General features: G+C 44.4%; 1 protein-coding gene across 6 annotated transcripts in view; it reads left to right on the top strand.

The window, feature by feature from the left end:
* Positions 1-27,477, top strand: part of LOC121286718 (receptor-type tyrosine-protein phosphatase delta-like) — a 471,126-nt gene that overhangs the window by 331,539 nt on the left and 112,110 nt on the right. For 4 of the 6 annotated variants that reach the window (XM_041203735.1, XM_041203737.1, XM_041203731.1 and 1 more), the window contains 4 exons: positions 14,068-14,655; positions 15,404-15,504; positions 25,368-25,627; positions 27,142-27,232. In XM_041203735.1, coding sequence (XP_041059669.1) covers positions 14,068-14,655; positions 15,404-15,504; positions 25,368-25,627; positions 27,142-27,232 — 1,040 coding nt within the window. The remainder of the gene's footprint in view (positions 1-14,067; positions 14,656-15,403; positions 15,505-25,367; positions 25,628-27,141; positions 27,233-27,477) is intronic. The other 2 variants (XM_041203736.1, XM_041203734.1) reach the window with 1 other exon arrangement.

Below are 27,477 nucleotides of genomic sequence, written 5' to 3'. Positions count from 1 at the left end.
CTGCATTGTTCCAGTGAAGCTCAACGCAAACTGGAGGAACAGCACCTCATCTTCCAACTAGGTACTTTACAGCCTTCCGGACTGAATATTGAGTTCAACAATTTTAGATCATGAACTCCCTCCTCCATCCCCACCCCCTTTCCGATCCCCCCCCCGCCTTTTTCTTCCAATAGTTTATATAGGTTTTTCATTTCCCACCTATTTCCATTATTTTTAAATGTATTTCCATCCATTGTTTTATCTCTACCTTTTAGCCTTTTTTGATTCCTTCACCCCACCCCACCCCCACGAGGGCTATCTGTACCTTGCTTGTCCTGCTTTCTACCCTTAATTAGCACATTCTTTAGATAATATCACCACCTTCAACACCTCTTTGTCCTTTTGTCTGTGACATCTTTTGGTTATCTCCACCTATCACTGGCCATCTGTCCAGCTCTACTTGTCCCACACTCGCCTTAAACCAGCTTATATTTCACCTCTCTTCTATTTTTACTTAGTTCTGTTGAAGGGTCATTCAGTCTCAAAACGTTAACTGTGTGCCTCTCCGCAGATGCTGCCAGACCTGCTGAGTTTTTTCAAGGGAGAGATGGATATCATTGAGGCTTTAATTCCAGGGAGAGATGGACAGATATCACTGAGGCTTTGATTCAGGGGAGGGAAGGAGGGATATCACAGAGCTCTTGAGTCCAAAAGATAGATGATGAATATCAATGAACTTCACAATACTTTGAATAGATTCTTGTATTTGTTTCCACGATCGTTGCTATGAAGACAGTGCCTCATTATAGTTTCATGGCAAGCAGCTATTTCCTTCTTACTGATTCTCATGTGGGGGACAATTGCCTTGTGACTGTTTTTAGAACAGGAGTACATTCTAGCTTAAGGGAATGCCTTGCAATGTGAGGAGATGGGATGCTATTGCTCTGTTTCTTGATTTGGATGGGGAATTATTGCCATGTTTCTGATTCTGGATAGAGGGCTATTGCCTCATCGTTAAGGTTGAGGGATGTAATTCGGGATTGATCCACAGTGGTTAAACTGTGAAGCTGTTCAGAGCATTGGGGCGTGTGTGTGTGCACGTGCCTGCATGTGTGCGCAGGCGGAACCTAAATGTTTGCAATGGAGGTGTTACCCACTGGCTGGAGAGCCGCGACTGCCCCACATCACTTCATTTTGAAAAGGCCTCCTACGTCAAGTGTCATTCAGGCACTTGGAGCAGTGACCAAGGTTCATGGGGACAGAAATCCCACCCTTCGAAGAGCTGCTGGCCAATCAGAGGCCAGCAGCTCTTCGTTGCTCACCATTGTCACTGGGGGAGGTGGGTGACAGTGGGTACTGTACCCACCCTCAGCCCAGGATCACCAATTGACACAGGCACAGCCAGAGGTGGGTTGTGGGGGAGTGGGATCATTGGCAAGGGCAAGGGTGGTGGCTCTCACCAGCCCTTCTTGATGCTGAGTCCCTCCATCGAGCAATGAGTGTCTTTGAATGAGGGACCCCTCTTGGGAGCCCACAAGCAACCCTGATAGGGTTTACTTTTTTGGGCTTCCTGTACAGCAAGTTCCCTGCCCATTGCTGGGTGAATACCAATGATGGTGGGATGAGGCACTTAAATAGGCATTAATTGTCCACTGAATGGCCCCAGTTAGTGGTAGGGCACAAAAGCTACCCACAAGCCATCCCACCCCGGACTTGATCAGGGTAAGGTAAAGGTGCCTGGGTCCCCACCCGCCACTTTCCCACCCAATTAAATGCTCCCCTGCCTCTAAACTTGCCAAGGAGGAGAGCATTAAATTCCGCTCATTGTGTGTGCGCATATGTATTGGTGAATGTGTGTGGGAGGGGAAGTCGTTCTACATTTTGCTTGCTAATAGTGGAGTCAGTGGTACCCCAGGTCTGACAGCTGGGCAGCTGTTGCACATGTGCAGGAAGCAAGCGAGCAATGAGTCCTCATGTTTTATAGAGCTATAAAAGGGGAACTCTGCTTCATAGCCTGTGAATATTCCATGGAGACTATCTGTCCCATTTGCAGGAGAGCAGGCACAGTGTGCGGACTTGATCCTTTGGAGATCTTTGTTAGGTGTTAATTAAAGGAACACTAAAAATTACCATCAGTGATATGACTGCAGTCATATGACGTTCATCTAGCAGTTATTTTAACGGAGGGGCTCTCCCAGTTAAAAAGACAGTTAAATGCCCGCATTAAAATAGCAGGCAGAAGAATGTCACAACAATGTGTTAAGCAGTCATCAGTTAGCACTGTCAACAGAAATTTCTTGCTGATGAACCTTATCTCACCTGCTGTGAGAACTGTGTTGGCTATTAATTGGCATGGAGCCAAATAACTAGATCACTTCAAACAATCATCCTACCTGCAAGTAGCAGAAATACCTTTCCTCGCAATTTGCTCATGTTTTCATCCGTAACCACCTTCCCCACCTCAGGATGTGTGCAGCCTATAATGTGTTAGGTGAGGAGGTGGGTTAACTGTGTGAAACTGTCACTATTTCTGTATGCTGCAGACTAATTTAATAAAAAACACACATTTACTGCAGCATTAGGCAAACACAAACGTGTAGATTTCACACGTGTGAAAGTGTCTCTAAATAAAACTCAGTGAAACACGAGACAGCAGGTGAGATTGAGCAGGTCCAGTAACAAACTGTCAGAACAAAGCTTGGCAACCTGCCATACAAATATTGGCAGGGCACCTGTTGTTATTTACAGCGTTCAGCCTGTTTTAAAGGTGGGCTTTTAATCTCTTGGCACCATTTGTATTGTGGTACAACTACTAGAGGGGCCTTTGTGTGGCACTAATGAGATTGTTCCTTTTCTCCGCTGCCACAGTGTTGCCAGCATCAAATTACATAGAATTTCGAGCACAGAAGCAGGCCGTTCGGCCCAGCTGCTCTCTGCCAGTGATTATGCTGCACATAAGCCTACCCCCACGTGCCCCCACCCCCCACCCACCCTACTGCAGCTGGTCCTCAAGAAAAGCAAGAAAAATGATGAGACTGAGATGAGTGAGGAAGAAGGTAAACCCTAGGTTACTTATTCAGGAGTCATGTGGAATGCTCTGTGGAGTTGCTTCTGCCTGGAAAATGGCTGAGAATAGGTCAGGGGGAAGGAAAATGCAGTAGCTGACTGGATGTAGTGGAAATGAGCAGATGGAACATAAGGGTGTAGAACGTCCAGCCATGGAGGAACTGACCCCCAAACCTCAGAGCAGGAAAGGAACATGAGTAAAAATGAGGCTGCGATATTATTGTATGAACATCTCTTGTCAAACTGTCATTTCTATGGAGGTGTACCCCTGTTTATTTTAAGTAGGTTTCCACACCACAATTAAACTGGCAGAGAGAGGAATTGTTATGCACTCACAAAGCATTCTTAGGATAACATTACCAACAGTAATTTTCATCTACAGAGACAAACCCTCTGGAACCTGCCCCAACACCAGCCACAATATAAGGAGGCACAGGTAAAGTCACAGATAGGAATTTAAAGCAACTTGTAGCAGTAGTTCCTGTGTTGCAGCAAGTCTCCTCAGCTGCTCCACATTGAAAACAAGATAGATTCTGATCGCTGCCTACTGCTAGTGGTTCTACAGTGTAACTGGGTGATCGTACTGTTCTTTGAGCAAGATACAGGCAGTGCGGTGTGAGGAAATATAGTAGCATGTGGAAACTGAAGGTAGAAGGCAATTTGTGACATTAAATGCTGTGAAGTTATAGTGCAGGTAGTTGACTGTCAATAAAAAGCCTAATTCAAATATAATATATATTCTTGCATCTGTGTGCGCTTCCTGTCAACATTTTCCATTATAAATTTCTGTGACAGCATGTATAATGGAAACTGTCGATGTTTAACTTGTCGTGCTGTAATTATACCCTCGACCCATTCACTGTAGTGATAGTGCACGCCGCAACTGGCAGGAGTGTGTAATTACAGCATGACAGGCTTGCTTCAACAGTTTCAATTATTAATACTGAGAGGAATTTATAACAGAAAGATAAAAAATAAGGACAGCAGGTATGACTTTCAATTGGGGACCAATTAAATTCTCACGCAGTTACCCCCCACTCTTTAACCCTGTTTTACCAGAAGATTAATAATTTGGTCTCGACTCCCCATGTGCGACTCTGTGGGACATCAACTAGTGTGTGTGTATGTGTATGTATGTATGTATATATATATATATATATATATATGGCATATACATATTTATTTTTATGTATAAAACATATATATATAAAACATATATATACAATATTAATAAAAATCCTTGCTTTTTTTAGCAAACCAGTATGGTTTAAACTAAGCCATGTCATTATACAGAAGCTCAGCTAGAGAAACCGCTGGAAGAGGAACAATTTATCCCAGGTCCCCATTAATCTCTAGTAATTTGCTATTCTGTAACAATTATTTAATCCCAATCACCGCAGTGTTAGTTTGCACAGCAGGTGCTGTCACTTTGTTCACTCCTTTGAACTTAGTTGTAACTCTTAATCTGTATTGAGGAATATATTTCTCTTTACTAAGCACAGTCTTCTGCGATTTCACTTTTTCACATTTCAGGTGGTGAGGACTAACGGTCATTGTGATCTGAAGGCCATCTATTCACCCCCACACTTTCCTTTTACTCCTGTCCTGCCCTGAAGCTGCTGCTGCCTCTTGTAGATGAACCAGGAATGTGAGGTGCCCTCAGGAATCTCACCCAATTTTATTTCATTCTCTTTGTGAGTGCTGGTAGGAATTGTATGACTCGCAGTTGGCCTTGCACAGCAAACTCTCCAGCAGGAGTCACTTAAAACGAATTGGGACTGAAACTGGAGCTGATTTTCATTTTCCTTCTCCTGATTGGCATCCAATGACCCATGCTCTCTCCAACCCCCACTCCCCAACCTTGCTGTTAATCGCACTTATTATGGCCAGGACACAAGAACTGTACTGCGCTCAACTTCCTGGTGACATTACATTCATTGTTCAGGCCCACACAATAGGGACATCTTTGGCCCATGGTCAGTGGGGCTCCTACACCACTCCTGTCAGTAGGTTCAGAAGAAGTGGAGAGAGCATTAAGTGACAAAAATAAAAGGAAGAAAATAAACAACGTAAATAGCCATTTTCTTTATGACTTTCTACCCTTTCTTTCTCCTCCATCTCAATAAAATATCCGGATAAATGATCTACCTTGCACACAAGTCATTGATTTGTTCACTGTAGCAAGATTGGAATTGGCCAGCCTTAATATCTTGCCGGCATATTGTCTGCCTGGAGCTGTAAACCACGTCGCATCTGGAAAGTGTTGATTTAGATCTGCCTCCTGGGTTGTGCTCTGGTGAGTTTGTTGCTGACTCACACATCATGGTTGGGAAATGGTAAACACACCCTGGCAACGACTGCAGTCAGACGCTGCCTGGCAGTTGGCTTGTTGGTGCTTTGCCAACAAATGGTTGTGACAGGAACAGATTGGAGCAGCAGTTAAACCAAGGATCTTAATGTAACTCAGCTCTTGTGGTCGTTTACTGCACACTCCCTTAATGTCACAGCCTGACTTCACTCTGCAGTTAAATGTCCTCCGGTGTAATGGGCTTCAGCAGTTCGCAAGTTGAAGAATGATACAAAAATTCTGTTGACAGATTCAGTGTTAAGTACAGAAACAAGCCGTGCAGAACAGAAAAGTTGTTAAGTATGGCAACCAATTCAAAAGCTAATCTCGGATAGGGTTGCGAAAGAAAGATTGCATCAAGTCTCAGCCCCCTGAGTTAGTAGGATGTGTAGAGTGGGAGGAGCAACAAAGAAATAAAGTCACGAAGCTAAAGCCATTTTGACTTAGGGTACAAGGATGGACCAGCAACATTTAGAGACCATAATTCAATAATTAGCCCAACAAAGAGGCCAGCAGTCTGACTTAACTCATGGAGCCAGTAAGTGGTAAATCCTTCAAGGAACCCCAGAGCCAAAAGATGGGAAGGAACCTCCAGGTCAGCAACAAACCAAGACCAGAATCGTAATAATTACCACAGTAAAGGGAAGCACATCAGTCAGAGGAGAACTGGCGTTCTAGACACTGCAGCATTTGTGATATGAGACCAGCTCTGGATGCAGCAGCACCTTGAGAGATCAATGTTGATTTAAACTGGCTTTTCTGTGTGTTTAAATAAAATGACAACTGTAACTATGTTCCTTGGAGCAGTTAATTGATTTCAGATAGAAGTGGAAATTCTATGACAAAGACAAAGGAAGGTAGCTGACAGACACCACGCTTACACCAAGACAGTGCTGCTGGATCCAGTCCTAATGACTGATTGATCCTGGCACTATTCAACTCACGGAGTGCCATCCTGCTTTATTAAGACATGTTCTGCATTGTTCTGGATGATGCCCGTGTATAGGCTTCAGGAAAATAAACAACCGACTGGTTGAACCTTCTTTGAATGCTGTGGACAAGCTGAAGCAGAGATACGTTGCAAAGATGCCCAAAGCCAATACTTCTTGTTTTGCACAGAATCTAATATTTTATTTTGCTTAACATATTTTTCATGAGGGATGAAATAAACTTGGAATTATGGATATCTGGAAGGCATTACAGGCTGGAATCTAAATTGTAGGGATTGGATGTTTTGTACAGAGAGTAATGAATACCCTGGAGCTGGGATCTTATCTAGGGGTTCAAATGGCTCCTTTAAAGAATGGAAAACCCAGGACAAATTACAAGTTGCAATTCCTTTGAGGAATTTGCTGATTTATATATAGCACAATGGATATTGGGGCCAAGTGGCAGACTGTAATCTATCTGAGTGGTTCTGATTGTTTGATGCCCGGGGGTAGCGGTGGGCTAGGATCCAAATGATGGACTCAGATGGTTCAAATATAGAAAAATGAATACATGAGAGTAGATTATATGCAGACATGAATCTTATTTAGGGGTTTAGATGGTTTATATGTAGGAGAATGGATGGTACCTGTGAGTGAGTTACAGGATGACATCTATTTTGGAGCTTCCAGTTGCTTGTTGCATGACACTACAAGGTGGTAAATCTCAATAACATTTGCAGCAACTTTAGCAATGGAAAATTTTACACTTCACAAGACCCGCTCAGGAATATTTGCTATGTTATCACGTGAAATTCTCTTTTTTAAGTTTTTCCTTCACTTCACACACATCTGTCATTTAAGAGACCAGCTGAGCAACGCTCAACTTATCTAAGTGTAGATTCCCAAAGGACTAAATCACACAGATTGTGTATGATACAGTGTACAGTTCAAGGGATCTCCTGGGTGACAGATCTGCCAGGACAGGCATTTAGAGGATGTTCTTTAATTCATTCTTCTCAGAGCCAGAAAACTGTCTTGCCTTCCTCAGTCTCTCCTTTTCCCTTCAATGTGCAGGCTCTTAAAGCCCAACCTTGGAGTCACCTGATGACATCACAGAATCACAGTGCAGAAGAGGCCCTTCAGCCCATCGAATCTGCACCAACACGTGAGGAACACCTGACCTACCTACCTAATCCCATTTCCCAGCACCTGGCCCATAGCCTTGAATGTGGACATGCTAAGTGCTCATCCAGGTACTTTTTAAAGGATGTGAGGCAACCCGCCTCCACCACCCTCCCAGGCAGCACATTCCAGACCGTCACCACCCTCTGGGTAAAAAAGTTTTTCCTCACGTTCCCCCTAAACCTCCTGCCCCTCACCTTGAACTTATGCCCCCTTGTGACTGACTCTTCAACTAAGGGGAACAGCTGCTCCCTATCCACCCTGTCTATGCCCCTCATAATCTTGTACACCTTGATCAGGTCGCCCCTCAGCCTTCTCTGCTCCAACGAAAACAACCCAAGTCTTTCCAACCTCTCTTCATATCTTAAAAGTTTCATCCCAGGCAACATCCTGGTGAATCTCCTCTGCACCCCCTCCAGTGCAATCACATCCTTCCTATAATGTGGGGACCAGAACTGCACACAGTACTCCTGCTGTGGCCTCACCAAGGTTCTATACAACTCCAACATGACCTCCCTACTTTTGTAATCTATGCCTCGATTGATAAAGGCAAGTGTCCCATATGCCTTTTTCACCACCCCACTAACGTGCCCCTCTGCCTGCAGAAATCTATGGACACATATGCCAAGGTCCCTTTGTTCCTCAGAACTTCCTAGTGCCATGCCGTTCATTGAATACCTCCTTGTCAAATTACTCCTTCCAAAGTGTATCACCTCACACTTTTCAGATTTAAATTCCATCTGCCACTTATCTGCCCATTTGACCATCCTGTCTTTATCTTCCTGTAGCCCAAGACACTCAGCCTCACTGTTAACCACCCAGCCAATCTTTGTGTCGTCCATACACTTACTAATCCTACCCCCCACATAGTCATCTATGTCGTTTATATAAATGACAAATAATAGGGGACCCAGCACAGATCCCTGTGGTACGCCACTGGACACTGGCTTGCAGTCACTAAAGTATCCCTCTGTCATCACCCTCTGTCTCCTACAACCAAGCCAATTTTGAATCCACCTTATCAAATTACCCTGTATCTCATGTGCATTTGCCTTCTTTATAAGTCTCCCATGTGGGACTTTGTCAAAGGCTTTGCTGAAATCCACATAAACTACATCAACTGCACTACCCTCATCTACACACCTGGTCACCTCCTCAAAAAATTCAATCAAATTTGTTAGGCATGATCTCCCTCTGACAAAGCCATGCTGACTATCCCTGATCAAACCTTGCCTCTCCAAGTGGAGATAGATTCTCTCCTTCAGAACTTTCTCCAAGAGTTTCCCTACCACTGACGTGGGACTCACTGGCCTGTAGTTCCCTGGCTTATCTCTACAACCCTTCTTAAATAGCGGATTCACATTAGCTGTTCTCCAGTCCTCTGGCACCTCCCCCATGGCCAGAGAGGAATTAGAAATTCGGGTCAGAGCCCCTGCGATCTCCTCCCTTGCCTCCCTCAGCAGTCTGGGACACAAATCTTCCAGACCTGGAGATTTATCCACTTTTAAGCCTACCAACACCTCCAATATCTTGTCACTCCCTATATCAATTTGCTTAAGAACCTCGCAGTCTCTCTCCCTGAGCTTGATATCTTCAACCTCATTCTCTTGGGTGAAGACGGACATGAATTATTCATTCAATACTCTAGCGATGTCCTTTGGCTCCACCCATAGATGGCCCCCTTGGTCCCTTATGGGCCCTGGTTCCCTGGTTATCCTTTTCCCATTGATATACTTATAGAATACTTTGGGATTTTCCCTACTTTTACCAACCAGGGCTTTCTCATATCCCCTCTTTGATCTCCTAATTGCTTTCTTAAGCTTCACCCTGCACTGTCTGTACTCCACTAATGCCTCTGCTGATTTGCTTCCCTTGTACCTGCTAAAAACCTCTCTTTTCCTTCTCATCGTAACCTGAATATCTCTGGTCATCCATGGTTCTCTGAGCTTGTTATTCCTTCCTATCACCCTAGAGGGAACATGTTGAGCCTGTACCCTCCCCATTTACTTTTTGAACACCCCCCTGCTGCTCCTCTGTAGATTTCCCGACAAGTAACTGTTCCCAGTCTACTTGGCCAAATCCTGCCTTATTTTACTAAAATCCGCTCTCCCCCATTCCAAAACATTTTTTTGCAACTTGTCGATTTCTTTCTCCATAACAAACTTATACTGTACCAAGTTGTGGTCACTATCGCTAAAATGCTCCCCCACCATCACCTCAGCCACCTATCCGGCTTCATTCCCCAGAATTAGGTCCAGCAATGCACCATCCCTTGTTGGAACCTCTATGTATTGACCTAAAAAGTTCTCCCATACATATTGCAAGAAATTCACTCCATCCAAGTCCTTAACACTATGTCTATCCCAATTAATGTTGGGAAAGTTGAAATCACCTTAATATCATTACCCTATTGTTATTGTTTTTATGCACCCCTGCAAATTGTGCACATATTTGCTCCTTAATTTCCCACTGACTATCTAGGGGTCTATAATAAACACCTAATAATAATTTATTCCTAAACTCTACCCACAAAGCTTCATTCGATGCCCCCTCCAAGATATCATCTTACTGCAGTAACTGACTCCTTAACTAATAATGCAATGTCTCCCCCTTTTTTACCCCCTCCCCTGTCTCGCCTGAAGATTCTGTATCCCGGAATGTTAAGCTGCCAATCTTGCCCTTCCCTCAGCCACATCTCAGTAATGGTTACTATATCACAATTCCACGTGTCAATCCGCACCCTTAACTCATCTGTTTTACCTGTAATACTCCTGGTATTAAAGTAGAGGCCATCCAGCCTTGCCTAACTCTCTTGAAGCTTATTGCAGCTGCCCTCCTTCTGACTTGATTGTTTTACTGTATTATGATGTGTCATTATTCTGCTAACATTCTGTGTCCCCTCCCCCTGCCGAATTAGTTTAAATTCCTCCCAACAGCACTAGCAAACCCGCCCGCAAAGATGTTAGTCCCGCTCTGGTTCAGATGTAGACCGTCCCGCTTGTACTGGACCCACCTTCCCCAGAAACGGTCCCAGTGATCCAGGAATCTAAAACCCTCTCTCCTGCACCAACTCTTAAGCCACGTATTCATCTATGCTATTCTCCTATTTCTGAGCTCGCTAGCACATGGCACTGGGAGTAATCCAGAGATTACAACCCGAGAAGTCTTGCTTTTTAGTCTACTGCCTAACTCCCTGAATTCTTGATGCAAGAACTCATCCCTCTTTCTACCTATGTCATTGATACCAACATGTACCATGACCTCTGCTTTATCACCCTCCCCCTTCAGGATGCCCTGCAGCCGTTCAGTGACATCTCGGACCCTGGCACTAGGGAGGCAACATACCATCCTGGAGTCACATTGATGGCCACAGTAGCACCTATCTGTTCCCCTGAATATAGAATCCCCTATTACTATTGCTCTTCCTCCCCTCCTTTATGCTTTATCTCATCTTCACACTTGTTCTTTCCAACCCTGGTGGTGTTCTTAATTATGAGCCTTGGCCATTCACGGAGATATGCTTTGATTTGGGGAAAAAAAAAGCATTGTCAAAGAGTTTATGGTGGACCTTTCAGCAGCACGTACTGCTGATCCAAGTACATGCCATTTTGGGTTGCCATTGCAATGGAATGGCAGACTGAAGCTACGTGAAATCTCACTGCCTCCTATGGGTTAAATTGACTGGGAAGTATTTTAAATTACAAAACTGGAGAAAGCCATTCACTTCTCAGTCTAATGACTCTCACCCACTGGCAACTTAATTTTGCTTTTGCCATTTTGATAAATCTCTGTTTGGCCAGTCCATTGTGATTAAGGGAAGCGATGCGCAGGGAGCTGTGAGAACTATGGCAGGCAAATTGTGCCTAGTGCTGCATTAAATTGAGTGAAAAACCCTTGCTGTTCATTTACATACAGAACTGCACCGTTAATCAGGGCAGCAGTCTGCTGGCAACTGTCATTACCTCAGAACTCAATTTGCATAACTGGAAAAAAGCTATTACAAAGAAACCTGTGAGATCTCAGTGACAGACCTCCTCCACCCATTACTGACTTACTGCAGTAGATGTTAACTTTCTGCAGAAGTGAAAAACTGGTGGTAGCAGAATGACAGCCCATTGAAGATTGGATAAGAAAATGATCAGGATGTAGATTGGCCAACTAATTTACAGCCGCCCATTTTCCACCACTGGTCAGAGGTAGAAGCTTTCCTTAAAAGAAAATGTACTTTCCTCATCTCTCTCGAGGATGGGGTGGGGTTGATACTGGTGGCAGCCATGAATAGCTTCATTCAAGTTGCTATTCTTCAAGCCTGAGTTTTGCTGATGAGGGTTGGCAGGCTATTTGACAGTGATGTCCATCAGCATCAACCCAAAACTATCTTAACCCAACACATGCTTCCCAGTGCAGGAAAGGCAGTGGTGTAGTGGTAAGTGTCACTGGACCTGTAATCCAGAGGCCCATGCGAATGCCTGGGGACACGGATTCAGATCCCACCATGGCAGCTGGTGGAATTTAAATTCAATTATACATTTAAAATAAATCTGGGATTGAAAACTAATCACCAGTGATGGTGGCCATGAAGCTATCATCGATTGTTGTAAACACCCATCTGGTTAACCAATGTACTTTAGGGAAGGAAATCTGCCATGTGACAGGGCAGCCTCTGTATGTTCTTCCAGACCCACAGCAATGTGGTTGACTCATAACTGTCCTCTGAAATGAGGGATCGAGGGAAATTAGAGATAGGCAATGGCCATATCCCATGAAAGAAAAGACCTTGATTATAAAAAGAAGAAACCTTGAGTGATTTTGTTGCCTGCTCACCATGCTCCACAGCACCAGAGCCAATTGACTCTTTTCAGCGTCTTCACTGAGGTCTGTTAACCCAGCACAAACCAGAGATTAATCCTGGACCTTCCTGGTTGGCACCCGCTCTGTATTTAGCAATTAAATAATTAAGGCTGTGTCCAATTTTATTTCTAAGCCCTGGCAGAGAGTACTGGTTATACCTCAAAGCTATCAGGAGCATGTTCACAAAGGTTTGAAGGAAATGGACCAAAATTAATACTACCTACACCACCTGAAACCCTTTAACTGAGCCATCTGTGGAACAAGGCAAATCACTTTCTAAACCTTTAGTTTTTGCAAGCGATCTGAATTTTGCAGCTTTGGAATTTGCGAGCCCACATTGGTGGGAAGCCACCTTGCACCTCAGTAAAAATGGAGCTAATTACAGTACAAAAATAGCATTAAACCCCGCTTAGAACATGCACCAAATCATACTGCTCAGAAAGATATCATTCAGGCCATCACATCTCTGCCAACTGTTTGAATGAGCTATCTGCTCCCCAGCTCTTTTCCTGTAGCCCTGGGAGCTTTTCCTTTTCCATTTGCAGTATATCTGATTCCATTTTGAAAGTTAGTAAATCGGCTTCCATAACCTATTCAGCTCATACATCCCAGAACATGAAACTTAGTGTTTAATTCCTGGGGAAAAGTTGACCATCTCCTCTGCTCTCAATCATTAAGATTAAAAATGGTGGGCCTGATGACTATCACTACATGGGTTTGTTTGACTACATCCATACAGTTCAACTGCACAAGATGTGGGCAAGCATGACTTCTACCTGCAGTGTTGTGAATATAAAGGCAAAATTGCACCCCTTAGCTTTGGCATTCATGTACTCATTCCTCTTTGTATGTGTTTATCTTCCCCACATCCTGTTGTGCATCTCCCTCTATCCCTCCCCAGTCTCCCTTTAACAGCCTTTCTTTTTATGTAGATGTCTGTCTGTCACTTTCCCAGTCCCTTAGTTCTTTCTCTCTCCCTCCCTGCTACCTCATCATGTGACTGTGGAATTTGCCAATGCTATTCCAATTTGCTTTGTTACTCTTTACTCCTTGAGTTGCGCTAACCTTCTTCTTAGACAGTCCCTCGGGATCGAGGATGAGTTGCTTGCACTCCAATTTGAAGGGATCTGAGATGGCTGATAAGTCGAATGTGCAATCTGCAGACTCTGCCGCACTCAGTGCAGGTGGCTCTTGAAGGGTCAGGTAGTTGAGTTTGGAAGTTTGTACACTCTCTCTGACACCTTGACTTCACCCCTGCATGTTCCCAACAAAGTCTCTTGAAGTGTTCAGTGCCTTCCTGAATAAACTACCTCCATTTTGGTTGGTCACAAGCCAGGGACTCCCATGAGTAGACAAGAATGCTTGACCTCATCAGGGAAGCTTTGTAGATGGTAATAACACACTTTTTTATGATGTGCAGTAGCAAAACACGATCAAGGCTACTGAGCACATGAAAGCTCCATGGACTTGTGGCTCATCCCTTCATCAAAAGGCCTCTTCTACATCAGTTTACCCTCATAAAAAAGTTTCCATCTCAGCTGGTCCCCAATCTGAGACACTGTTGTCAGGACAATAAAATAGCATTCAAAAAGGATATAATGTTTGTGCTGAATTTCCATTCTTATTTGATTTAAATTAAGGGTTAATTGCTTTATTAATCTAATGGCACTTGGATAAATTACTCATAGACACTACATGTGTTTTGTATTTCAGTTCCTGACAGACCCACTCTGTCGGCCCGTCTGACTCAGGAGAACACGGCTGTGATACAATGGCAACCTCCCTCTGCAACATTTGGTCAACTCCTGGGGTATCAGTTTCAGTTTGGGCGTACAGATGTCCAGCCCCTGTCAACGCTGGAATTCTCTGACCACGAATATCAGTATGTGGCCCACAGCATGCACAAAGGTGCCACATATGTGTTTAGGCTGGCAGCCCGAAACAGTGCTGGCCTTGGGGAAGAAGCTGTCACACAGCTGACTCTACCTGAAGATGTGCCCAGAGGCTACCCGCAGATCCTTGACTTGGCGAATATCACCACCTCATCTGTTCAGTTTGGCTGGCTGCCCCCTGCCTTGGCAGAAAGGAATGGCGTCATCATAACGTACACTGTATCGTGTAGACAGGCAGGTGCTCAGAGCAACCCCATTGAAGTGTCCACCAGATCCTCCCAGACTAGCCTCACATTGAACAACCTTAAACCGGACACCAGATATGACATTAAAATCAGGGCACAAACCAGTAAAGGCCCTGGTCCTTACAGTCCCGCTGTTCAATATCGGACCATGCCATTGGATCAAGGTAGGGGTTATCTATTGCCTTGTCATCCGGGTGGCAGTGGGGCAGTTTTGGGCTTGGTACACTCTCTTCTACTTGCAGTCAACTGCGTCAAATCCCAAGGTAAAATATGTCAGGTCTGCTGAGAGCAAGCTGTTGGTAGCTTCAGAATGCTTCATTGCTCATGCAGGTAAGGTCATCGTTTGGGGACACCAGGTCATATACAGTAGAGGTGGTCCTCAGTGGGCTCTACGCTCCATGCTACAAACACAAGCACACAGGTAGGAATGACTGCTGTTATGTACTTCTGACTTGTAGCAAGAAGCAGTTAGTCCAAATATTCTAGAAGACAGATAGGCCACTGGCCAAGGAGGCCTGGTGGTCACGTAGACATCTGATGTTGCTTCTATGCCCAGTTTACCAGATGAAGCATTGACTAGCTGAGCAGATCCAACAGACTAGTAGTGCAGTGTTGGTTGGGGCAGCAAAATATTGGTGATCACAATTGCAATCTATTGGTGGGTATATGGTGGTACTTCTGTAGTCCAAGTTAAGGCATCATGAAATGAGGTACAACAAAACAAATGGAATATTAAATTGAATATGTGTAAAAAAAAACCGACTTCCTGAGAGATGGAGAAAATCCTTAAAGTGCAGTATTTCAGTACTGATGTGTTCACAGTCTGCCAAGTTTAGAGGCACCCATACAGAAAGGCAGTGTCTGTTTACATTGTCATAGGATCTTTTTCTTTTAATTTGCCTTCTTTTTCAGCAGTTTTCCCTAAAAATTTCCGAGTAAAGCTTGTAATGAAAACCTCAGTGCTGCTTAGCTGGGAGATTCCGGAACATTACAACTCTCCAATACCATATAAGGTAAGTCTGTATTTGTAGCAAATTATCTGTATTCTGTTGACATCAACTTTTCGTTCAACACAATCGCCATGAAGGAACATTCCCAGGCACACTGCCCTGTAGAGTGATAGGAGTTGGGCCTGTGCCTGAATGCTTCTTTGGGGAGCTTCCACATGCTTTCCCAAAGGAAGAGTATGCCAGACCAATAGCTCTGTTTCACTGAGGCCTTTTCACTTACTTGCTCAATAGAAGCTGGGGTGACTCTGTCCCCTAATGACATTCTATTGTTTTGCTATAGAACAAGAAAAGAAGATGGAACAAAACCCATCCCATCCTAATTACTATTCCACAGCAAGGTAGAGGTAGAGTAAAAAATCTTCCGACAGTGACAGGTAGACAGAAAGTGATGTGAAGGTGGTGTCTAAGCTATGTTCAGTAACACTGAATGATGACACACCTAACTTTTCATAAGAGGAATGAAGGGGGAGGTTAAGAGCGATTTCTTCATATAAAAGGTTATTAGGACGATCAAATTGTGCTACCAAAAACCATGGTAGAAGCAGAATCTCACTGAAGTATGGTTGTTTAAGCCCCACCTTGACTCTTAGTATGGTTCCATTGGTCCTAACTCTTAATGGGTACTGTTCCATAGGCCCAGATTCTTAATGGGCATGGTTAAATTGATCCTGACTCTTAATGGGTATGACTCTATTGGCACTGACTCTTAATGGGTATGGTTCCATTGATCCTGATGCTTAATGGGTATGGTTCCATTAATCCTGATTCTTAATGGGTACAGTTCCATTGACCCTGCTTCTTAATGGATACGGTTCCACTCACTGTCAATGTTGTTGGTTAATAGTTGAATAGGCCCTAACTCTTACAGTCCCTAATTTAATTAGTAAAATTTTCACTGAACCTCTTTTGAACTATATATTTAATTTTAATGTGAATACTTTCAGCAGCTATGCTGAGGTAAACTAGGGGACTGATTGAAATGTCAAGATTCAGTAATGGTTTTAAAGCAATTTACAATTTTTAAAATTCTTTGATGGGATGTGGACCTCGCTGGCAAGGCCAGCATTTGTTGCCTAATTAGCCTTGAACTGAGTGACTTGCTAGGTCATTTCAGAGGGCTGTTAAGAGTCAACCACACTGTTATGGCTCTGGAGCCACATGTAAATCAGACCAGGTTAATGATGGCAGATTTCCTTCCCTAAAGGTCATTAGTGAACAGATGGGTTTTTACTACAATTGATGATATTTTCATGGCCACCATTACTGAGACTAGCTTTCAATTCCAGATTTAGTTAATTGAATTTAAATTCTATCAGCTGCCGCTGTGGGATTTGAACCCATATCCCCAGAGCATTAACGTGGTTACTCTAATGGATTTCTGGGCTCAGCCAAGAATGTATAATGAGGCTTGGCTGAGAGCCCAGAAGTCCATTAGAGTGTTGAGGCAGCTGACCCCTGGGGAAAACAGCGATTGATTGACAGCTCAGGTTCCCTGACCTCTTCTGTCAATTGCACAATGTTTATTTATGCAAGATGAAGAGGTTTCAACTGCTTGCAGTTTCTGCTATTAATTATTAAAGGATCTGAATGATTGACACTTTTATTGTGTGTAGTAGAAAAAGGAAAGTGGAAAGTTATCAATGAATAATGTTTTTTAAAAGTTTTTTAATACATCCTGTTGTCACTATATGTATAGTGGATGAATGGGCATGGAAGTAACTTGGCATGGGGGCATGAAGGGCCATGGGATGGATGGGGCATGGGGAATGTATAGAATGTAAGGGATGAGGGCTAGAGGGTCATCTTCATTTTAACTGGGACGAAGTTCTACAGCACCAAGGTAGGCCTTTTAAACAGTCCGCCTCTGCACCCGGCAGCTCTTGTGACTGCCTCTAAACATTTTTCTGGGTCGGGTGGCCCAACTGAAGCCTGCAGCTGCCCTTCCAGAATGAAAATCCTGTCTTTCCTGACACTTTCTTCCGAGGCAAGCGGGCCGAGCCGGGAATTTTCCTGTACCCACTACGGACCCGGAGGATGAAAATCCAGCCCGAATTGAGGGGTGCAGTTATTAGTGCTGGCATTTTATGGGTATGGGAAGTGGGTAGCAATGTGGGATGTGCACAGTGCATATCCATGGTTCTTCAACTAATGAGTTCTTGATCTCAGCCCTGTATAGTGTCAAGGGATTGGAGTCAGCGATGCCCCACGGTTAAATAGCTGCCGCATCTCATTGTAAAGCCTCACACATAAGCAACAGTTACACAGGTGAGCTGGCAGTGGGTCACTGATGACTGTACCTGGAACTCCCAGTAGGGAGTTTGAACCCTCAGGAGAGGAGAGGAAAGTCAGGATATGTGAAATGTCCCAGTACAGAGCCAACTGACTTGAGAAGTGCAAAGAATGAATGACACCAATTTAGTTTGAGTAATTATCTATGAAATAAGATAACCACCAGAAAGCAATAGAAAGTGACTATGGATGTCAGAAAATAGATGTCCTGATAGACGACAGTCTGTCGAGACAGTAGGAGGGATATCAGCAGACTCGGTCAAACATCAAGGGCAATGTAAGTAATATTCCATTAACACTGCAGATGAGAAACATCACAGCTGGGATTATTATAAACCTGTGAAGTTGCCGTCTGCTTTAGGGACACTCATAAAATCAGCGCTTATTTTGTCCTGATTCGCGATAACACAAACATATTTGAAAATTGTACTATGCCTGGGGATCCACTCCCCAAGCTTTGAGCAGCCTGTTTCCAAACAGTTATTATCATCTGCAAGCTTGGGGAAAGCAGTGCTGTCAAATCATGTCATATAAAAATGACAGCAAAGCATTTCAAAAATTTGACCATGACACCTACCTCACTGAATGCTCTCACACTGACGAACTCTGAGGGCACTTGTATCCTCCAAGATCTATCCCATTTCCATTCTTCATGTGTGGCACTTGAAATTGGGGATCAGCAAGTTATTCAACCACAGGGACATTGCCACCAAGCCCAAACCTGCCTTCATGCATGTACCATGTTCTACTTTTCAGCTGGGATTGCTGATTACTGCTCTGGATTAGGAACTGTGGCTGATTATTTTTTTCCTCTATAGAATGTGCCCACTGAAGTCCAAAATGCATTTGACAAGGTTCCACATAAAAGGCTACTACACAAAATAAGAGCTCATGGTGTGGGGGATAACGTATTAACATGGATAGAGGATTGATTAGCTAACAGGAAGCAGAGAGTAGGCATGAATAGGTTTTGCTCGGGTTGGCAAAATGTTACAAGTAGGGTGCCACAGGGATCAGTGCAGGGGCCTCAACTAGTTACAATTTATATCAATGACTTGGATGAAGGGACCAAATGTATGGTTGTTAAATTTGCTGCTGACACAAAGATAGGTAGGAAAGGAAGTTGTGACGAGGAGATAAGGAGTCTGCAAAGGGATATAGATAGGCTAAGTGAGTGGGCAAAAATTTGGCAGATGGAGTATAATGTGGGAAAATGTGAACTTGCCCACTTTGGCAGGAAGAGTACTATTTAAATGGAGAGAGATAGCAGAACTCTGTAGTGGGTGTACAGTTACATGAATCACAAAAAGTTAGTTTTCAGATTTCAGATACAGCAAGTGATTAGGAAGACAAATGGAACATTGCTGTTTATTGCAAGAGGAATGGAATACAAAACTAGGGATGTTTTGCTACATTTGCACAGTTGGTGACACCACTTCTGAAGTACTGTGTCATGTTTTGGTCCCCTTATTTAAGAAAGGACATAATTGCATTAGAAGCAATTCGGAGAGGGGGTTATCTTATGAGGAAAAGTTGGACAGATAGGCCATTGGAGTTTAGAAGAATGATAGGTGATCTTATTGAAACATAAGATTCTGAGGGACTTGACAGGGCGGATGCTGAAGGGATGTTTCCCTTATGAGAGACTAAAACTAGGGACACAGTTTAAAAATAAGCGGTCTCCCATTTAAGACAGAGATGAGGTGAAATTATTTCTCTGAGGGTCACATGTCTGTGGAACTCTCGTCCCCAGAGAGTAGTGGAGACAGGGTCATTGAATATTTTTAAGGCTGAGGTAGATGGATTCTTGATTAACAAGGGTGTCAAAGGGTTTTGGGGGTAGGCCAGAAAGCGGAGTTGAAGCCTCAATCAGATCAGCCATGACCTTAGTGAATGGCGGCGCAGGCTCCAGGGGCCGAATGACTTACTTCTGCTCCTAATTTGTATGTTCGTCACACGGGTATCTCGTCGCCAATATGGAAAATTGCCCAGGAGTGCCCTGTCCACAAAAAGCAGGACAAATCCAATCCAGCCAGTCTACACCCCATCAGTCTATGTTCAAACATCAACAAAGTCAATGTAGCATCCAAATTTCCACCTTGGCTGGAACTACCTAATTCAGCACAGGACAGATTGAACTCAGGGCTGTTTTTTAAAAAAATTCTTTCATGGGATGCGTGCATCGCTGGCTGGGCCAGCATTTATTGCCCATCCCTAATTATCCTTGAGAAGGTGGTGGTGAGCTGCCTTCTTGAACTGCTGCAGTGGTGTAGGTACACCCACAGTGCTGTTAGGGAGGGGAGTTCCAGAATTTTGACCCAGTGACAGTGAAGGAACGGTGATTTATTTCCAAATCAGGATGATGTGTGACTTGGAGGGGAATGTGCGGATGGTGATGTTCTCATTTCTCTGCTGCCCTTGCCTTCCTAAGTGGTAGAGGTCATGAATTTGGAAGGTGCTGTGGAAGGAGCCTTGGCGAGTCACAGCAGTGCAACTTGTAGATGGTACACACACAGCTGCCACTGCGAGCCAGCGGTGGGGAGTGATGAATGTTTAATGTGGTGGATTGGGTGCAGATCAAGCGGACTGTTTTGTCCTGGATGGCACCAAGCTCCTTGTGTGTTGTAGGAGCCGCACACATTGAGGCAAGTGAAGAGTATTCCATCAGACTCCTGACTTGTGCCTTGCAGATGGTGGACAGGTTTTGGAGAGTCTGGAGGTGAGTTGCTAGCTGCAGAGTCCCCAGCCTCTGACCAGCTCTTGTAGCTAGAGTATATATGTGGCTGGTCCAGTGCTGGCCTGTGTGGCTTAGCTACACAATGAATTTATCAATCGGCCAGTGAGCATTTTGTCAGTTCCTGTAAAGAGCAGAGCACCAAAATGACAATTTGCTTTCCCACATAAAGTAACACAAAATTGTGAAGATTAGTATTAAAATTGAAAAAGACTTGTGTTTCTACTGTATCACATCTCGCAGAAACATCAATTTGCACACAATGAATCACTTTCAAGTTCCGACTGTTTTTAGTATGACCATGGATGCTGAGTCAATTAAAATTTTCATGGCTGAGATCGATAGATTTTTGTTTGGTAAGTGGATTAGTGGCAAGTAAATGGAGTTGAGGTACAGATCAGCCATGATCTAATTAGATGGCGGAAGAGACTTGAAGGGCTAATTGGCTTCCTCTTGTTCCTATTTTCCACAATAGCCATTCTCTACCAGTAAGATCCCACAAACAACAGCAAGATGGATAACCGGTTATTCTGATTTTGGCGGTTTTGGTTGAGGCTGGATTATTGGCGAGGACAGCAAGGGGACTCACTGTTCACTGCAACAGGCAAATGGAGTCTGCTTAACATTTCAACTGAGAGCAGCATTTCTGACATTGAAGCACTCCCTCAGTGTTACACTAAAATACCAGCTTAAATTATGTGCTCAAGTCCCGGAGAGGGGCTTGAACCCACAACCTTCTGACTCAGCAGTGAGCTGAAACTTGACCAAGCATCTGCATCTTAAATCAAGCCAAAATTGCTGTGCAGCCCCATCATTCTATTTCCTTATGATAATTTGCGTGCTTTTTGTTTCAATTTCACAGCTTTCTCATGAGGGTGGGCATTTTGGAGGTTAGCTGTGTCAACTGTGGTTCAAATGGTAGCACACTCACCTCTGAATCACAAGGTTCTGTGTTCAAGTCCCACTCCAGAGCATGAGCACAGAGATCAAAGCTGACACAGCTGAGGGAGCACTGCATTGTCAGAGATGCCATCTTTCAGGTGGGCAAAAAGATCCCATATTTTTAAAAAGGTAAAGGAATTCATCCCATTTCTCCTGGCCAATATTTATCCCCCAATCAATATCACAAAAAACATATTATCTGTTCATTATAACATTGCTGTCTGTGGGAGTCTCTGAGCACAAATGAACTGTGGCAGTTCCTAACTTACAACAGTAAATACACTTCAAAAAGTACTTCACCAGCTGTAAAGTGCTTTGAGACATCCAATAGTCATGAACAGCACTATATAAATGCAAATTTTTTTTATAGCTCAAGCCCGCTTGATTTATGTCAGAAATGATGAGTTAAAGAATTAAACAGCTGGATCGAGGGTCAGTTCCAGCAGGTTCTAAGGTTCACTGCCAGCAGACCTTTACTTCAGATCCAACTGGTTCCAGATGCCATTCTAATTTAATCCCAACATGTCTCACTTTCAATTCTTTGACTGTTCTGAGTTAGGTTGTTTCAGCCAGCACAACAGATGCATCTATCCTCAATGCCACCGAGTGTAGAAAGCTAAAATCAAGAGTCACTAATACTGATTGTGGCTCCTATTCCAGATGGCAATGGCACCTCTGCTGAAACATGCACATGCATGGACAGTAGGCAGGGTAGTGATGGTGATGCCATTGTCACACACTGCCTGTACTCACTTGGGAATGGACTGTTTAGTGATGTTTTATAGGGAGGTTGCTGTTTATGGATGTATTGCTGAAAAGAGAGACATGTTGCCGAAGCTTTTCATCTTGCTCTCGTCAGGACAAACACAAGAATGCCAAATTTCGAATGCTCATATGATTGATAATACCAGAGAAAAGAGTGCTGATTGGTTGGCAAGTCAACTCTTGATTGTCCAGAGCATTGCCATGGAAAAAGCAACAGGGTTCTCGGCCAGCAAAAGAAATATGTTCAAGCCTTGCGCCTTTTTTGAATTACCTGGGAGCTTGGGGAGTCCATAGTTCCCTGTTGCTTTTTCCATAACAACTCCTTGGCCAATCAGAGTTGACTTGCCAACCAATCAGCACCTTTTTCTCTGGTAGTATAAATTGCTGTGATTCTTTGAAATTTGTATTTGTCCTGATGAGCGCAACACAAAAAGCTTTGGCAATATGTCTCTTCTATCAGTAAATATTCAAGTCCTGTACTACCGAGCGACTATTTATGGAAGTGGATGAGCTGGGAGCATGGTAGGAAAACTGAGCAAAAGTTAGAGTTAAAAAGAACAGCCAGAGCACACACCCCTCTGGCATATTTTACTGCAGAAAGTAGGTCTAAAATGTATGAAGTTGACTGTTAGGATCTGTATATCTTAATTCGATCTCCTTACAGTTGTAAGAACTCACAATCAGAGGAGAAACATTCACAGCTTCATGAAGAGAATCCATCTGTCTGCATCTTTATCTGACTGAATGGAACCCTGGTACATAATGTCCAATGAATTACTGTCATCTGCTTTCAAATGCAACCTTGTAATGTCCTTCTGTCAGTCATGTGATGTAGAACGTAAGAAATAGGAGCAGGAGTAGGCCATATAGTCCCTCAAGCCTTCATAGCCATTCAGTGAGATCATGGCAGTCTTCAAGTTCAACTCCCATAGCCTGCCCTATCCCCGGCTCCCTTAGTGTCCAAAAACTCTTATCGATCTCAGCCTTGAATTAACTGACTCACAATTGAAAAGCAGAATACTGACTGATCATCTGTAACTCTGGGATAGAGAATTTCAAAGGTTCACAACCACTCTGAGTAAAAAGAGATTCCCCTAAATAACCAACTCCCTATCCTGAGCTTATGAACCCTGGTTCTAGATCTTCCAGCCAGGGGAAAAGGCCTTTCAAAATCTGCATTGTCAAGTCCTCTAAAATTGTTTTATAGATTTCAATGAGATCACCTCTCATTTTTCTAAACTCCAGAGAATATAAGCCCATTCTGCTCAATCTGTTTGTTGAACAGCCCTCCCAGGAATCAATCTAGTGAACATTTGTTGCATCCCTGTAAGGCAGGTACATCCTTCCATTAGTAAGAATAGGAAAGCAGAATATGCTTTTTTGAAAAGTTAGAGAACAGTAAATATTGGTATTCGGAGGATTTTGATGTCTTTGTCCATGACTCACATAATGTTAACATTCAAGTAGAGCAAGCATTTAGGAAGTTGATGGTGTTAACTGTACGCAGTACTCCAGGTGGGGCTCACCAAAGCCCTATACAATTGCAGCAACGCTGCCTTACCCTTCTAATCCAACACCCTTCCAATTAAAGCAAACAGACCATTTTCCTTCATAATGAGTTGAATGACCAGTTGATCTTGTTTTTGGTGGTGTTAGTTTGTGGGAGGAGTGTCAGCAACTTACACTAGAGAAGCTCAATGCTCTTCCTTAGTGCCACGTGATCTATTAAGAGTGACTTTTCAACTTCACATTTGAGCTGTGGAGCCTCACCCAGCAGGAGCACGCTTTCAAAATTCAGGCAGAAAGTGCCTCCCATTTCCTGAGCATTTAAATACTAAATCATGGGCAGCATACATCTGAAGCTCTGCTCCGTGGGTGGGGTTCCCTGTGCAGAGCTCAAAATCAGGACATTATCTTGATAGTGTCTGACCAAAGCACAGGACTTTCAACATCTCACATCAAAATCCAGCATTTCTGACATGGCAGCATTCCTCAGTACTGCAATGACGTGTCAACCTGGATTATGGGGTGGGAATTTTCAGACTTTCAGAAGCCCCAAAGCCATTTAACGCTCCATGGAGTGTTAATCGGTTAGAGAATGGACTTGCACTCCTCACTCAGGAGGAAGACCCGCCTGAGAGAGCTGTCGGCCAATCAGATTGGCCGCAGCTCCGGAGTCCCAGTGGCAACAGTGGCCAGGACCGGGACTACAAGCAGTCCCCATAATCCAGAACCAGGTAAGTGCGGGGGGTGGTCTTACGGCGTGGATGGGAGATGAGGTCAGAGGGGGTGTGGGGGTCTTGATGGAGATGCTGGGAGGTAGTGAGCACCCATTGGGGGCAGACCGTGGGGGGGGGGGCGGATTTCTGATGTGGAAAGAGGGCCCTTGAGGAAGGTGCGCCCACCCCCCCACCCCCCCCCCCCCACTGCCTTCCCGCCTGAGCATGGTGACCTGCCAGGCTTTACCTGCCCTGAACTCCTCCCACCAGCCTCAAAATTGAGGCTGGGCAGGAAGCCACTTAAAGTCCTCAATTGGGGCCTTGGCCGACCCATGTGAGATTGGGAACAGGTCGGAGACGGTCGGGAGGGTGGCGGGAAGTCTGCCAGGGAATTTTATGAGCCACCTGAACTGCAAATCCAGCAGCAGAGGACCATAAAATTATGCTCACATACTCATGGCCTTGAAGTGGGGCTTGAACTCACAACCTTTTGATTCAGTAAGAGCGCTAACGTCTGTAGCATACTTCCAAAAGTGGCATCTGTCACCTCTGCAAACACAAGTTTTTAATATTGTAATCAATCTGTGAAAAATGTGTAAAATCAGATATTTGGGGTGAATTTAAAGGGCAGAGTTTTATGACAGTGGGATTTTACATTCCCACCGAAGTGAACGGAGTTTAAAATGGCTCGCCGGATATTATGGCCCCGTCCCCGCTATGACAAGGCCGTAAAATCCTGGTTGAAGACTTACAGCATTTTCTCTTGATTAATTACTTCTCGTAATCTGACTCCTTTTCTAAAGCCCTAGTGTGGGTCCAATTTAATACCGCACTCCCTGTTCAATATTTTCAGTTTAAAAGCACTTCCGACTCAGTCCTTGTTTTTGCTCCTTGTTCCCATCTCTGTTTGTCTCTAGATCCAGTATAAAAATGGTCAGTCCGTTGTCGAGGTCGATGGGCGAGCCACCAAGAAGCTGATCACCAACCTGGAACCAGACAAGGAGTACTCCTTCGTGCTGACAAACCGCGGCAATACAGTGGGTGGCCTGCAGCAAACAGTGTCGGCTCGCACAGCCCCTGCCATCCTGGGCAGCAAACCTTATCTCATCAAGAAGGTGGAACCCGATGGGACTCTGATGGTCCGGATGCCCGAGGTGGAGACGGTGACCCCAGTCATGTAAGAAACTGTCTAACAGAAAATATTCAAATTGTGTCACAGTCATCTGTTTTGTCAGAGGGATGGGATAGCAGAGCTTAACTAAGTGGTTTTAGTTTGTATATGTATTTTTAATTGCTCTCCCTCTCTTTGTCTCTGCTTGGGCACATCACATCCATTCTAACCCTGTCCTCATTCAACCATACAAGTGCACTTTGCAGCAGTAAAATCCTCTGGATAACAATTAGGAGTTTGCTGGTTCCTGCCCCCACCCACGAGTACCACCTCATACAGAGGAACTGAGGCCAGAGGAAGTGATCCAATTACTATCCCAATTAAGATCAACTATCTGAACACAGCCTCAGGTTCAAACTAGACCTTCCTGGTCTTCAATGCCAGGTACTGCAGTACTTCAATCATTGGTACAAAAGCAGACTACTGTGAATGCTGGAAACCTGGGGCTGAATTTTCCCCCTTTCGGCGGGGGGGGGGTGGTGGGGGGATGTGTTGTGTGGGGGCGAGCACAAGGCACAAACCCGATCACCGCCCCCGATCGGGGACAGGCCGCCATTTTACGTGGGCAGGCCAATTAAGGCCCAACCAGTGTGACGCTCGCCCGGAAACGCTGAGTGCTCCCTGTGCGGGAGGGGGGGGGAGAATTCCCTATGTCATGCCCTGTGCCCTTTCGCGCACATGCAGAGATCTCGGGGGTGCAGGCACGGAAGTGTCTCCTGGAGATTGGGTTTGACATGTGTAAGTTTAAATGAAGGGAAATAAAAACTTTTAAAACATGTCCCCTTATGTGACACTGTCACATGAGCTGGGACAAGTGAAAGAATTACTTCAAAAATCTTTATTGACTTATAAAACACTTTTTGAAACCTCATCCCGCCCATGGATGAGGTTCCATGAAAAATGCAAAGATCGCTTGGGCTCTTCACCTGCCCGCCAACCTTAAGGCTGGACGGGCAGCTCAGCTAATTGAATTAATTCCTATTTAAATGGCCTTAATAGGCCTTTGACAGTTCGGCAGGCGCGCAGCCAAATCAGCTGGGTGCCCGCCGAACTAAAATCTAAATGACGGGTGGTGACGTCGGGATGCCTGCCCAACATCACCATGCGTCATTTTACGCGTCGGCAAGCGGGCCCCACCCCCGCTCGCCGACAGGAGAATTCTGCCTCTGGAAAAATGCTGGAAATACTCAGCATGTCCTGCAGCATCTGTGGGGTGAAACAATGTTAATGTTTCAGTTATTATTAGGTCGTTGAGCAGTCCCATCTTTGCTACATTATCTATTTCTGATATCCTGATGAAACCCTGAAGACTCTCTTTGTCCAGGGCCGTCCGTACAGACAGTTGGCCGTGCATACTTAAAGCGTGGGGAGGGTGAGGTTCTCACATTCTTGAGGCGCACACACATTAATCCATCATGTAGTGTTTCAATGTCTTTTGCAATGGAATAAATCTGATTGCCAGCTGCCTTCCTGTGTCATCTTGGTTTTTTCAAGGTGCATGTTTTCACCTTGTGTTTCAGAGCCTATTACATCATCGTGGTCCCACTGAAAAAATCTCATGGCAAGTTTGTCAACACCTGGCACAGTCCTGACGAAATGGATCTGGAAGAGGTGCGTAGGCAAATGCTTCCTTCCTTGTCCCCCTTGTTTTTAGTGTAGCAAATGGTCCTGAAGCCAGGCAGCAGGTGTTCTGAGCCTTCATTCTGCTCCCCAGCAGTTTTCTCCACCCCGCCCTTATATCCAGAAGGTTCCTATGATAACATGCCATTATCAAAGTGGGTATTCCATGTGTGTGAGTCCATCAACACCCATGGAGATCATCACAGCTGATTCAATGTGGTCCTCTCACCACATGC

The sequence above is a fragment of the Carcharodon carcharias genome, chromosome 14 (assembly GCF_017639515.1).
Source record: "Carcharodon carcharias isolate sCarCar2 chromosome 14, sCarCar2.pri, whole genome shotgun sequence".
NCBI lineage: Eukaryota > Metazoa > Chordata > Chondrichthyes > Lamniformes > Lamnidae > Carcharodon > Carcharodon carcharias.
The sequence above is the reverse complement of the archived record's forward strand: the minus strand, read 5'-3'. Positions and strand labels throughout refer to the sequence as shown.